The sequence below is a fragment of the Mustela lutreola genome, chromosome 4 (genome assembly GCF_030435805.1).
Source record: "Mustela lutreola isolate mMusLut2 chromosome 4, mMusLut2.pri, whole genome shotgun sequence".
NCBI lineage: Eukaryota > Metazoa > Chordata > Mammalia > Carnivora > Mustelidae > Mustela > Mustela lutreola.
In genome coordinates this window covers 82,729,814-82,744,233 of record NC_081293.1, presented here as the reverse complement: position 1 = coordinate 82,744,233, position 14,420 = coordinate 82,729,814, and the positions used below count along the sequence as shown (strand labels likewise).

Below are 14,420 nucleotides of genomic sequence, written 5' to 3'. Positions count from 1 at the left end.
ACGCTTTGTGCCTTATCCTGAGCACTGTTCCTTTATTAAAACCAGCAAAATGGGGGTGCCTGGGTGGCTCAGTGGGTTAAAGCCTCTGCCTTCTGCTTAGGTCATGATCCCAGGGTCCTGGGATCGAGCCCTGCATCGGGCTCTCTGCTCCGCAGGGAGCCTGCTTTCTCCTCTCTGCCTGCCTCTCTACCTACTTGTGATCTGTCTGTCAAATAAATAAATAAAATCTTTAAAAAAAAACATGGCAAAATGGTTTTGGGTTACATCCATGTTTATATATGTAGCTCTGGCTACTTTATAGCATCTTATATTCTGTTCTATTAAAATTAGTTAATTCTGTTGAAAGGCCTCTTGTTTCTAATTTTTCACAATTATGAACAATACTATTTTGGACATTGAGTATTTCATACAGAGTAGAGCTGAATCCTCAACCCACAGTGAGAAGGTTTTAGTGACTGTAAATACAAACGTTTGTTGATTCGATCAGTATTTATTAGTCACTTACTAAGTAGAGGGCATTGTACAGCAGTAAATAAAAGTTCTCCTCTTCCTGAGATTCAGTTCCAGTGAGACATATCAGGGTTGTCAGAAGACAGAAACCATAGCAGTGATTTGAACAAAAACAATATGATAGCATTGTTAACTTGATGTACAGTTGTTAACTAGGGATCTGAAAGGGTAAAAGGAACACTGAGTATCATGAAGATGGCAGGAATCTGAAAGGGAAGAATAAAAGTCAAGTGTACCACTAAAGTAGCAACTGCAGACAGCAGCTACCAGCTCTAGATTGGTCAAATGGAGGGAACGGGAGGATCCCTCAGAGCTGAAGTGCAGGCCTCTGAAAGGAACCTGTTCCACTGATGTGGGTGTCCTAGCCCAGAGCAGGGGCCTCACGGGATTAGGGCCCATACTAGCTGAGGAGAGAGTGCTGGCTGCCTGGCACTGGTTTCTCTGATGGGGCATGATGACGCCAGTATCCACGTGTTACCAAAACCACAAACTGAATTTAGCTGCTGCTCTCAGAAGACCCTGTGCCTGACTGGCACGATACAGTATTGCTAAGGTGCTGATGGCTCAGGATGCTGATAGGAAGCCCACAGGAGACCAAGGGGAAGAAGCATGTCTCTTTGCCCCCCTCCATCCTTGCAGCCCTCAAGTGAATACTGTTGGCCAGCATGACAGCCAGTAAAGCCCAAGTGTGGTTACAGTAGAAAAAGACGGGGGCCCAACCTAGTCAAGCGATTGAAATGAACATGAATAATACTGATGTTTGGTGTCACTCAGTAGTATTGAATTTGTGTGCCATCTAATAGGAGACAATGAGAATACAGCCAAAAGTGTCTAACCTGAGTCTAAGCAGGAGGGTCCATCAAACAAACTCACAGTGAAGTGCACTCTTTAAAATAGTGGCTTGTAATCTCCAAACATATCAAGTTCATGCAAGTCAAGAAAACTGAGAAAGTGTTCCAGGTTGAAGGCTGAAGAGAGATGAAATCACAACGTGTAATCCTGGATTAAATCATTTGGCTGTAAAGAGAATGATACGGAGAATGGGTGAAAAATGAACGGTGTCTGAGGATTAGGTGGTAGGTGTTAGTGTTAGTTTCCTGATTTTGATGTTTGAAATGTGATTTTATATGCTTGTTACTAAAGTATCTGGAGCATGTCGACAACGTGCTCTTAGTAATTTGGAGAATAAAAGGTTATTTGCACTATTGTTGCAAACTTTTCCTAAGTTTAAGATTATTTTCAAAGAATAATATAGTTTGTGCTTGGTAGATAATTCACCTAATCTTTGTTTCTTTAACTTCGTTAATAATGTTAAGCTATAAATTAAAATTGGTTAATTTTAGGCTTGGTTAAAAATTAAACTGGTTCTAAGAGGCTTCTCTAGAGGAAGCTCACGTATCCCGAGCAGAAGAGCCTGGACTCTGAGCTGATTATTGTGTACTTAGAACTCATATCTCTTCCCTGTGTTATTCCTCACACATGGGTCTTTGGGTCACTTTTTTTAAAAAGTAAAGGGAGGGGCACCTGGGTGGCTCAGTGGGTTAAGCCTCTGCCTTTGGCTCAGGTCATGATCCCAGGGTCCTGGGATTGAGCCCCACATTGGGTTCTCTGCTCAGTGGGGAGCCTGCTTCCTCCTCTCTCTCTGCCTGCCTATTTGTGATCTCTGTCAAATAAATAAATAAAATCTTTTAAAAAAAAGTAAAGGAAATTGGAGGGCATTGGCAGCTGTGACTGGTACCCATGTTTACTCCTGAGTTGGTGGTCAGGCATTTTGTTCCTGGGCTGGCACCAGCCATTGTACTGGGAGGAAGAGATGTTGTGAATGTCTTGTGTGGATGAAGGGAGTGGCTGGATTATTTAAGTAACTGTCCCTCTCTGGGCCCTCTGTATAGTGACTAAACGTATGTTACTGAACACTTACTTCGTGTCAGGTCTTGAGCTAGAAATAGTCAAATTTAACTCATACTGAGCCAGTGAATGAATGGCTATAGTAATGACGATGAGAATGTGAATCAGAGAGGAGAAACCACTGTCAGCAGCCTGTGGAATGTAGGAGCTAAGGGTGGGAACCTCCTAGAATCCTTAAGGTGACCAAAAACTCTAGACCCATGTTGTATAATTGTACATCTTAGTTCATTCAGGCTGCTATGATGAAGCCCGTAGACTAGGTGGTTTATAAGCAACAGATATTTCTCCCACTTCTGGATGCTGGGAAGTTTAAGATCATGGCACTGGCAGAATTTGTGTCTGCTGAGGGCCTACTTCCTGGTTCATAGAAGCCCCTTTTGTCCCTGTGTTCTCACACAAGGCTGACATGGTAAGGGATCTCTCGGGTTTTTTCTTTTTTAAAGGTTTTATTTATTTATTTGACAGAGATCACAAGTAGGCAGAGAGGCAGGAAGAGAGAGGAGGAAGCAGGCTCCCTACTGAGCAGAGAGCCCGATGTGGGGCTCAATCCCAGGACCCTGGGATTATGACCTGAGCTGAAGGCAGAGGCTATAACCCACTGAGCTACCCAGGTGCCCCTGGGGTTTCTTATATAAGGGCACCAATCCCATTCGTTGAGGGTTCTACTCTCATGACCTAATCATCCCCCAAAGGCCCCACCTCTAAATATTAATACATTGGAATTAGTTTTGCCACATGATTTGTTTTGGAGGGAACAGCTGATATGGGACATAAACAATCTATAATGTTATTTCTTCATTTTTATTATTTCTATTTTACAGATAATACTGGAGTGGGTTCTTTTTTTAAAATTACATCTATTCCTTTCTTTTCCCTTCCCTTCCCAGCACAGGGACAGCAGTCCCATTGGAGGTCAGTGAGGTCAAGACCTCTCTTGAGGTCTCTGAAGAAAGAATGTCCACACAGAGGAGCAGAGTAATGCAACTGTTCCTATCACAGATACATGGGACACTGGGACTTGGTGGCTAAGGAGATTATAGAGGAAATTACTGGCGTGGTTGGAGATAGATCACATTGAGGGGAAGATGAATGTATTGAAAATAGGAGCCAAGTTTCTTCCTGTTGAAAGTATTTATAAATATAGAAAGGCAGAAGACTGAACATAACCCTGACTTGTTGAATCAGAATTGGAGGTATTGGTAGGAACTGATCATTTTTTAAATATACATGCACTGTTAGATCCATTTATGGGTGTATGTGTACATATGTGTGTAGACAGATGCACATGTACATGCAGGTATATATGTGTGTGTGTGTGTGTGTGTGTGTGTGTGTGTGTGAACTCCTTACACAGATTTCCTAGCTCTTTATGCTGAGATTGCTTAGGAGCAACTCCATCCCAGTAGCAATGAGGCCTGGCTTTTAGAGTTTGGTTTCTAGATACTATTTTCCACTTGAAGGAAGCAGAACCCCTTGGTAAATGCCTGATTCCAGGCCTGGACTTGGAAAAGCCAATGCGCCTAAAACATCTTCCTGTGAGAGAAGGAAAAGGAATGGCTCAAGGAATAATGGGGGGCATAGCAAAAGCACATAAAAGCCATCTTGAAGATGCTTCTATTGGCCAAATATGGAACAACTTGATCATAAAGATGAATAGTAACTTTGGAATATAACCTGCATTATAAAACGGAAAGCTATGAATCCATATTGATACAGAAATAAGTGGGGAGAAGGGAAGTTTCTTCCTTACTAGTAAATGTATGAGGAATAATGGAAATGGAAAATTAGTATTTGGTCACCATCATAGTGATTGATTCAGGTGAGATTATTAATAGATACTTAGATTGGTGAGTGGATGAGGAACGGATTATTGGCATAATCTCAGAATATATATCTCCACAATTACCAATTTCAAAGGGTTTAATGGTGCTATAATGGCAGGGAATCCTGGCAGATACCAAAATGACAAGATGATCCAGGCTAATGACACCATGGTCATCAGCACTGTGTGGCCCTGACATGGTACTGACCATCTTTTCTGTGGTGACTACCGAGAAAGCATGACCTAAGTCTGATACTGAAGAAACGACAGGACGGATCCAGACTGCTGGGATCCAGGACTAGAAAGGAAAGACTTTGTTGAGACAATTGTCGAGATTGGAATGGGGTTTGTGGATTTGACAACGGTGTTCTGTCAAGGTTGATTTTCTGACTTATTTGGTTGGTGGTTCTGTAAGACAGTGTCTTTGTTTTAGGAGCATGCCTAGTGAAGCCCTTCGGAAATGTGGTGTATGTCGTTTGCAGCTCTACCTAATATACTCAGGAAGAGAATAATGCTGATAGGATAGTTGATCAGACAGATATGAAACAAATGCAGGGAAATGTTAACAGTTGGGGAATGTAGGAATGGGGGATATGGGAATTTTTTGCACTGTTCTTGCAACTTTCCTAAAGTTTGAGATTATTTCAAAATAAACCATTAAATAATTAGTTTCTCTGGACCCCCCTTATACATCGGTAGTCTTCTTTGCCATAACCATTGCTTTTAGTTCAGTGTGTAACCTTTAACATCTTACTTTCCTGTATATTTAAAACCCACATATATGTACATAGAATATATAATAAGAATGCCATGTCTAAGACTTTTTTGGTATGCCAATTTTAAATAATATAGCGAATATTCATGAAGTCTGGTATTTATTATTAGGAATGTTAAAATAATATAACTGCAGAATTATTAATTATTATTAATTAATTATTAATAATTATTATAAAATGTTAAAACTAACTTCCCAAATGAAACTGTGCCTCTGGTTGCTATGTGATAATGATATTTTAACTAGTAAGCCTAAATTTTATAATTGTTGGTATCCTGTGAATGAGCCCCACTCTTACATAAGTGCATAGGAGGTTTCATGGGTGATTTAATGATTTGGGCTTCTTTTAAATTACAAATTAAAATTGAAAATATTTCTTAAAAATCTTTAAAAGTCATCTAAGTGAAGGAAATAAGAAAGCCATCATAAGGCAAACCACACATCAATGATTACTGCAGACAGATGCTCATATTGAGATATTAGTTAAGTTTACAATGGGAAACGTAGTAAATTTACAGCAGAGGACCCTGGCAGACATAACGTTAATAGAGTGGTTAACACATCTTGTCATATGACATGGCAACATGATGAAATCCCTGATAGGATGCTCTGACAAGCACACATCTCTCAAGTGGTATATTGTCCCACACATACATCATCCCAATCATGAAAAAACATCAGGCAAACATAATGGGGGACATTCTACAAAGTAATCAGGAACTATTCATCAAAGTGTCAAGGTTGTGCAAGACCAGGAGGACTGAGGAGCTGTCCCTTCAGTCAACTGACATATCCTGCACAGACTGCTGGTGTCACGTCCTGCAGCTCCAGCGGGTCCTCCCTTTGGAACCTGGGATCATAGTCTTTAATGGCTTCTGAGAATGGCAACATCCTGCAGGTTTTTCCCACTTCTTGGGAGATAAATAACAAATTCTGATCACAGAAATGCAAGGTAAGCTCTTTAGGGGGGGTTCTGTCTCTGTGATTTAGCTCAAGAGAGAGAGAGAGAGAGAGCTCAGCTAAGAGAGTTTTGTCTTCCAGGTTGGATTCCTGTTCATTGTGCTGGGACCTGGGTCTGTAGGAAAAATTCATTTGGCACCAAACCTTTATCCAGGTTCAAGGTCCACTCAAGAGCTACTCTCTTCACACCTTTCAAAAGACAATGCAGTATTGTTAACTATGATAACCATGCCAGACATTATGTCCCCCAGCCTTATTTATCTTGTAACTGGCAGTTTATACCCTTTCAGCCCCTTTGCCCATTATACCCACTCCCCACACCCTGCCTCCAGCAACCCCTCATCTGTACTATGATTTTGGGTTTTTTTTTGTTTTTGTTTAAAGATTCCACATATAAGTGAGATCATACAACATTTTTCTGTCACTGTCTGACTTACCTCATTTGGCATAATGCCCTCAATGTGTCGCCAATATTGCAAATGGAAGATTTCCCTTTTCGTGGCTGAATAATATTGGTGTTTGTCTTTGTTTATGAATGTATTTATATATTTTCTTTGCCATCCATCTGTCCTAAGTGAGCACTCTCCAGGTTTTTTTCCCAAGGCAAAAGGGACTGAGGCAGGTTTGCTGGCTCTGCTGGTTATGCAGTTCTTACGAAGGTCTGCCTGCCTATTAATAAGTACACAGGTAGAGGAGACTCATTCTGGGTCTCTTAGCATATAGTGTTGGGTTCTACAACTACAACCATGGAATTTTTGCTCATGCATGGATGTCAAATTAGTTGTTTAAAAAGAGAGAGAGAAAAAAAAGGAACCAATGTCTTATACTACAGCATCATGTTGATGTCACTCTCTAGAACATTTTTGTTTTCCACTTTTGCTTTAAGTAATCTTTATGCCAAGTGTGGGGCTCGAACTCGATGACTCTGGTATCAAGAGTTGCCTGCCAAGCAGCCAAAACCAGCCAAGCACCCCCTCTATGTTTTATTTTTAATGTGATCTTGTCTTAAATATTCTTATATAAACCAAATTCTTAATTTCACGGTATTTTGTAATCAACCCCCATGTAAGTTAGTACACCTCTGCATTACCAATTTCTTTCTTGTTTTTTTTTTTTTTTTTTTTTTTTAGATTTTACTTATTTATTTGAGAGAAAGAGACAGAGTGAGACAGCATGAGAGGGGAGGTTAGAGGGAGAAGCAGACTCCTCATGGAGTTGGGAGCCTGATGTGGGACTCAATCCCAGGACTCCCGGATCATGACCTGAGCCAAAGGCAGAGGCTTAACCCACTGAGCCACTGAGGCACCCCTACCAGTTTCTTTTTGTTGAGCATCATAGCATCTTAGCATTCCACTATATGGTATTAATTTTATTTTACTTACACAAACTAAAAGGACATTTTGTTTCTAGTATTTGCTTTTATAAATTAAGTCATACAGAATTCTCTTAGTTATAGCTATGTTGTTATAACTTAGTTGCACTAAACCTAGAATTCTCTACTGTGCATTGGGATATTGGTGCTTGGACTGTGTAAACCACATTTTATACTTACCCTGATGCCTGTTAGGCTTTTCCCTAGGAGATCCTACAGGAAGTTTGGAGGACAGGGTTACTGGAGGACCAACTTCCTTCTTCCTGTTTGCAGAATGATTCCTTAACAGCACCTCAGCAGTGGCTCTTCACCTTGGTCACTAGTGGTACACTACAGCTTCTTTTATTGAATTATTTAAAAATTGAGATATAATTCACAAATCTTTAAATCCACTCCCTTAAGACCAGAAAATTCAGTGGTTTCAAATATATTCACAAAGTTGTGCAACCAACACTAGTATCTAATCCCAGCAGGTGTTCTCACTCTCCAGCTTCTTTTAGCTCTCTCACATGTAGCCATATTGATCCCTCTCTGACAGGCAGCACCAGCTGAGCAGGATACCCCTCAGAGGTGTTATCCTCCCCCCCCATATCTTTCTGACAGGCCTGCAGGAACTGGACGGCCCCCCTCTGAAGGTCTGAATTCCAGTTCTGCTGGGTTCTTCTCTCCCTATGTATGATAACATGCCCCCGGCACCTCCCCTGCTTCAGGTGTGGAATCCTCTCTTGAGGGCTGTTTGGATTCTTCAACTTCTTCCATCATGTTACCCTGGGGCAGTAGCTGCCGTCTGCCATTATTCCTGTTACCCCAGTGTTCACTTTTGCCTTTAAAATACCTGCTTTAGGGGCGCCTGCGTGGCTCAGTGGGCTAAAGCCTCTGTCTTCGGCTCAGGTCATGATCCCAGGGTCCTGGAATCTGGTGCTCTGCTCGGGCGGGGATCCTGCTTCCCCCTCTCTCTCTACCTGCCTCTCTGCCTACTTGACCTCTGTCAAATAAATAAAATCTTTAAGATAAAATAAAATACCTGCTTTAATCTATTCTGTTAAATTTCCTCTCTTGGGGCGCCTGGGTGGGTCAGTTGGTTAAGCCTCTGCCTTCGGCTTAGGTCATGATCTCAGGGTTCTGGGATCAAGTCCCGCATTGTGTTCTCTGCTTTCTGCCCCCTCCCCCACCTGCTTGTGATCTCTCTCTGTCAAATAAATAAATAAAGTCTTTAAAAAAATTTCCCTCTCTTGTCATGTTTGGTTTCTGTTCCCATCTGGACTTTGACGGATGTAAACATTCTTGTATGTACATCAATGGAAATTAATTGCATTATTATAAAGTCATGTGTAGTTGTGGAAGTGGAATTGCCAGATTAAAATTCCTTCAGAGGGGTGCCTGGGTGGCTCAGTGGGTTAAAGCCTCTGCCTTCGGCTCAGGTCTTGATCTCAGGTCCTGGGATTGAGCCCCGCAAGGGGCTCTCTGCTCTGTGTGGAGCCTACTTCCTCCTCTCTCTCTGCCTGCCTCTCTGCCTACTTGTGATCTCTGTCTGTCAAATCAATCAATCAATCAATCAATCTTTAAAATTCCTTCAGAATTTGATAAAAATGAACCTCCAGTGAGTTTACATGCATTAAACCCTCAGTAAAAGTGAGGAGGAATATGTATTTTCTCAAGCACACACTCTTTACTCTGTATTACTCTTTTTAAAAAATATGAGTCTTATACTTCAAAATGGAATTTTACATATTCATAATTTCCCCAGATTGGAAGTTAAGGTTGCTTGGCTGGGGAAGAAATAAGTGAAGTGTGGTGAATTCATACCATGGAGTAGGACCTGGGAAATAAAAGTCAAAACTGTATTGGTATATGAAACAACGTTGATGAATCTTAAATGTATTGTACTAAGTAAAAGATAACATTCATAAGATTACACATGGTAAGAGTCTATGTATGTGACTTTCCAGAAAAGGGAAACTGTAGGCATGAAGAAGAGATAGTAGAGGCCAAAGGAGAAGAGTGGTTAGAAAATTTGATTTCAAAAGGGTAGCATGAAGGAATTTTGGGGGCTGTGATGAAACATTTCTGTATTTTGACTGTGATGGTGGTTACACAGACCTATGCATTTGTCAAAATTCATAAAACTACAGAGTGAATTTTGTGTACAGAAATTTTAAAAAATTAAATCTCAAATCTTACATGTTTTTATTTAAGTATTTGCATTGTTTCAATTCTGATAATGGACTTTTATATACATTTGTCAATCATTTTCACTTTATATATTGTCATTCATTGTATTAGTGCTTAGTTCTGTACCCTGTTTTAAAATTTTCTTTCTGTTGATTTAAAGATCTCTCTTTAAATTAATGCATCTGGGGCGCCTGGATGACTCAGTGGGTTAAAGCCTCTGCCTTCGGCTCGGCTCGGGATCGAGCCCTGCATCAGGCTCCCTGGGAGCCTGCTTCCTCCTCTTTCTCTGCCTGCCTCTCCACCTACTTGCGATCTCTGCCTGTCAAATAAATAAATAAATAAATAAATAAATAAATAAATAAATATTTTCTTTCAAATAGTAAAAATAGAATTTCCTGGTTTACTTGTTTTTAGCTTTTAAGAAAATAGAACTGACTTGTTATTTTTCTAATGTATCAGATACTTAATTTATGGTTTCTAATTTTGGTGACACAACGTGTCACCTCTATTTTAATTAACTTAGTGTTTTATTTTAAATCTTGAATCCATGTGAATTGTACCATGTGTTATCTATGTACATAACTTTACACCAAATTGTTAGGAAGGAATTGCTGTTTGGAATATTCCATTGTTTCCTCAGTACTTTGAAGTGCTACATTTATTATACTACATTCAAAACATACACCTAATCATGGCTTTGTTTCCATGAAGTAGATGGCAAACTATCTTTAGTGGAGTAAAATTATGCATATTGGTACTTATTAGGAATTCTTTTTTTTTTAAATTAAATATATTTTTTTATTTTTATTTTCATTCATTTATTTATTTATTTTTTATGATTAATTTTTTATTTTTTATAAACATATATTTTTATCCCCAGGGGTACAGGTCTGTGAATCACCAGGTTTACACACTTCACAGCACTCACCAAAGCACATACCCTCCCCAGGAATTCTTCTTTTTGAAATGTTTTCTGTTCCTTTGGATTTTTACTTATTCCAGATGAAGTTGAGAATGCTTTTGTGAAGTACACTTAAGGTATAAAAAATCAAAGAGAAAAAGGATGTATATAAAAGTTTATGAGATTCATAGTGGAATGTTTTCAAAGAATATTGATTCTCTGAAAGGGTAAATCTTCATTTATTCAATAACCTTAATGTCTTAGAGGAAAGAATATGTTTATGTAAATGAATATATATATTTTTGGACTGTTTTATGATTTATCTACAATTTTAGTTTCTTGCTTTCATGATTTTTGATGAACTAGCTTTCTTGACCCCACCCTTGCCCTCTGGCTTTTCATTTTCTGAGAGAATCGCTGATGGTGTCAGATAGAGTTTCTTTAAGCATTCTTTTATGGATTTTTTTAAAAAGATTTTATTTAGTTATTTGACAGAAATTATAAGTAGTCAAGAGAGGCAGACAGAGAGGGTGGGGGAAGCAGGCTCCCTGCAAAGCAGAGAGCCCAATGTGGGGCTGATCTCAGGACCCTGAGACCATGACCTGAGCAGAAGGCGGAGAGGCTTTAACCCACTGAGCCACCCAGGCGCCTCTAAGCATTCTTTTAGGGCATTGGTGGAATCTACTTCCTAGCATTGGAAAGTGAACATGCAGGTTCCTGTTCCCTGACAACTCTAAATTGCACACTTGCAGAGAACTCAGCTATAATCTGTAAGCTGTGGGGAGTCCCTGACGGGCTCTGACTGCTTGGAGAGCTATCTCAAGTGCCCCAAACTTTCTCGTGCTCGATAGAAGATTGCACTCTCAGCCAATCTCGCACCACGGGTAGCGGGGAAAGGTAGTTCAATTGGTAGCACTGATTGCACGGACTGCCAGGTTCTGCGCGTGCCTGTTTCTGCGCATGCCTAGTTCCGCCCTCTGCCTCTGTGCACTTCCTTCCACCGCTCCGTCCCCCCCCCCCCCTTCTATTCAGGTCTCGCGTGGGAGGCGATTCCTGCGCCGCTGAATGTCCGCGCTTTTCCCGGGCCAGTCCCTCCCAACGGGGAAGCGACAGGTGAGCCCGGAACAGCTGGACAAAGGCCGAGGTGTGGCGCTGCGCTGCCCGGGGCGGGGGGGAGGTCATGAGTCGGTAGGGGGTCTGTGCCCAGTAGTGTGGAGGAAACCTGCGGCCCGCCCGCGGCAGGACGGGGACGTCTGCATCAAGACTAGGGGTCGGAGACCCCCGTGATCGGCCCCTGCGGGGAGCGTGTGGGGCTGTTTGTGGAGCCCCATTTTGGAGGCCGAAGGAGGAGGGCGTGTGCGCGTGCACGGTGGGTGTGCGGAACCCTTGGGTGGGGGACGGCGCTGCGGGGAGGACGTCTTCGCGTGCGCGGTGGGTGCTTACGTGCGGTGGTCGGGGAAGCGGGGCGCGCCCACCCGGGCTGTGCGGTTACCGCCATGGCTGTGCGGTTACCGCCCGGCCTAGGGGAGACCCGTTCCCTCCGCTCTCCCTTTATTCTTCCTGGAGGCTGAGCTGCCCACTAGCCGTGCCCATCACTACATCCCGATGTGCGCTGTTAATCAGTCCTGACTTGCTCTGGCATTCACGAAGTGTCTTCAAGAATTCTCTGCTTTTGTCTTATTTAACAGAAAAAAAAAATTAAAAAATTAAAAAAAAAATAATTCCCCTCTTGAAGGTTAGCGACTTGTTCAGAATCACCCTGTTAGTGGCAAAGACTAAAAGTCGTGACTCCTGACTCGTGAGAGAGAACTGTTTGCTTTTACACGCAAGGAAAAGCAAATTACATTTACAGTTCCTTTTGAAAAATGGCAACAAACATACAGAAATTGAAACCTAGACCTTTCCTTAAAGCACTGCTTTTTGCAACTTTCTGCGGAATCACTAACCAAGGGTTTAGTAACAGTAGGGAAATTGATAAACGGGTTAGTCGGAGTATTTTTTGAACAGTTTCGGTGAAGAGTTAATGTTATTTCACTGGGTGTATTGTTTGGTCTGAACTAGTTTATTTATTTATTTATTTATTTAAAGATTTTATTTATTTATTTGACAGGGAGAAATCACAAGTAGATGGAGAGGCAGGCAGAGAGAGAGAGGGAGGGAAGCAGGCTCCCTGCTGAGCAGAGAGCCCGATGCGGGACTCTATCCCAGGATCCTGAGATCATGACCTGAGCCGAAGGCAGCGGCTTAACCCACTGAGCCACCCAGGCGCCCCTGAACTAGTTTATTTAAAAATTGTTGTGTGTGAGCAACAGGGGAGGTTTAAACTGTTAAATCCTCAGGGAGCAAATATTTACATTTACCCAATGAAAAACGTTATGTCCAGGAGCTATTACATGATGATATCAGAGTCATGTTATATAAAGGGTGTTTCAGCATCCGAAGGTCGGAGGTACTGACGTTCTTCCTGTCTGTTGGATGTGTGTAGTTTCTAGGGCAGGAGGATTCTGGAGCTGCTAGGCACGCCAGATCTTCCATGACCCCTTCCCTCTTGTAACCCAGCACATCTTCAGAGTTGTCTGCATTTATCCAAGACAGCGGAAAATGAACAAGTCCCAGGTAAGTTATTTGTTCATTCCCCCACTTTTTTTTTTTTTTTACAGTGGACTTTGTGAGATTTGTAAGAGTCCATATGTTAAGACGGGGAAAATTAGTAATTGATAAAAATCTAACTTTACAGAAAAATATAAAGTAATATCAGGAGCAAGGCCAGGTTGGCTTATAGATGCATACTGGTCATTATATATCTTAGAGTTTCTAAGGTGATCCACAAATACGTCTCTGCTGTTTCTGATAACCATGGAAAAAGGAAGACACTGTATTTTGGATACAGACAGACCTTTTTTTTTTTTTTTTTTTTTAACACAAAAAGTTCTTGAAAGGTATAATTTTTGGTCTTAACATAGGGACACATAGTGGATCACCTTCCAGTGACAGCCCTGAAAGAAGTGCCTAAAGCCATTCCTCACTGAGAGTAATAAGGTCCAAGAGATAGTTAAAGTAGTGCATTTATAATGGTTTTATTTGGTCCTGCTGTAAGAGCTGGAATGTTCAGAGGAATGAGTGGCCTGCATGCCTGTTAGAAAAACTCTCCGTGAGGACTTTAGCCAGCTTGTGTATTTAAGTTGCACAGCCAGTGGTTCAGAGCTAAATTCTCTGGTAAGTATGTCTGAGCTTCCCAGTCAAATTCTTCCCATAGAATTCTGTCCTGGTCTTTCCCCTCTGCTATTGGGATCTATCCAGGTAAAGGTGGCCAAAGATTTAATTGTAATTGCTTTCCTCGAAGAACTGCTGCATTACTCTACTGCAGCTCCTGGGGCAAGTCTTCTTGTATCAGTCTTCTGATGGCTCTTTCGTGGAGTCTTCCTCATTGAGCCGTATGGTTCGGTTCCAATTTTTTATCCTTTGTCTACTAGCTTTATCATCATATCAATATGCAAACATTGAAAAGATACGTAGAGAGTTGAATAGTACTGTTCATTGTTTTGAATACTTCTAGAAATGTATAAATTATCTTCATGTATATGCAATGGACATTTTCCCCCTCAATTGACCATTAATTTGGGATCTATTCATATGTAGTTTATCCCTTTTAATGCTCTATTTTTCACACTGTATGGTACACTATATTCTAGATACTTTATTTTATTGATAGGCATTTAGGTAATTTCCACTTTTCATTAATATAAATGCTGCTGTGAATATACTTGTTCTCTTTACATAGATGCAAATGTATCTCCAGACTCTTGAGCAGTGCTTCTCAAAGTTAGGTTCTTTGGCCAGAAATGGCAGTATCACCTTGAAACTCGTCAGAAATGCAGATTTTTATGTATGCTCCCATACCTTCTGGAAGAAAAATTTTGGGGCGAGGCCCAGCAATCTAGATTTTTTTATTTTAAAGATTTTATTTATTTATTTGACAGAGATCACAAGTAGGCAGAAA

The 14,420-nt window shown here is 41.1% G+C and overlaps 1 protein-coding gene across 1 annotated transcript in view; it reads left to right on the top strand.

Moving 5' to 3' along the window:
- Nucleotides 1–11,378: 11,378 nt before the first annotated feature.
- LOC131830143 (zinc finger protein 33A-like) overlaps nt 11,379–14,420 on the top strand; it is a 65,889-nt gene continuing 62,847 nt past the window's right edge. The window contains 2 exon segments of the mRNA XM_059172518.1: nt 11,379–11,533; nt 12,980–13,036. Of these exon segments, the coding sequence (XP_059028501.1) occupies nt 11,486–11,533; nt 12,980–13,036 (105 nt within the window). The 5' untranslated portion in view covers nt 11,379–11,485.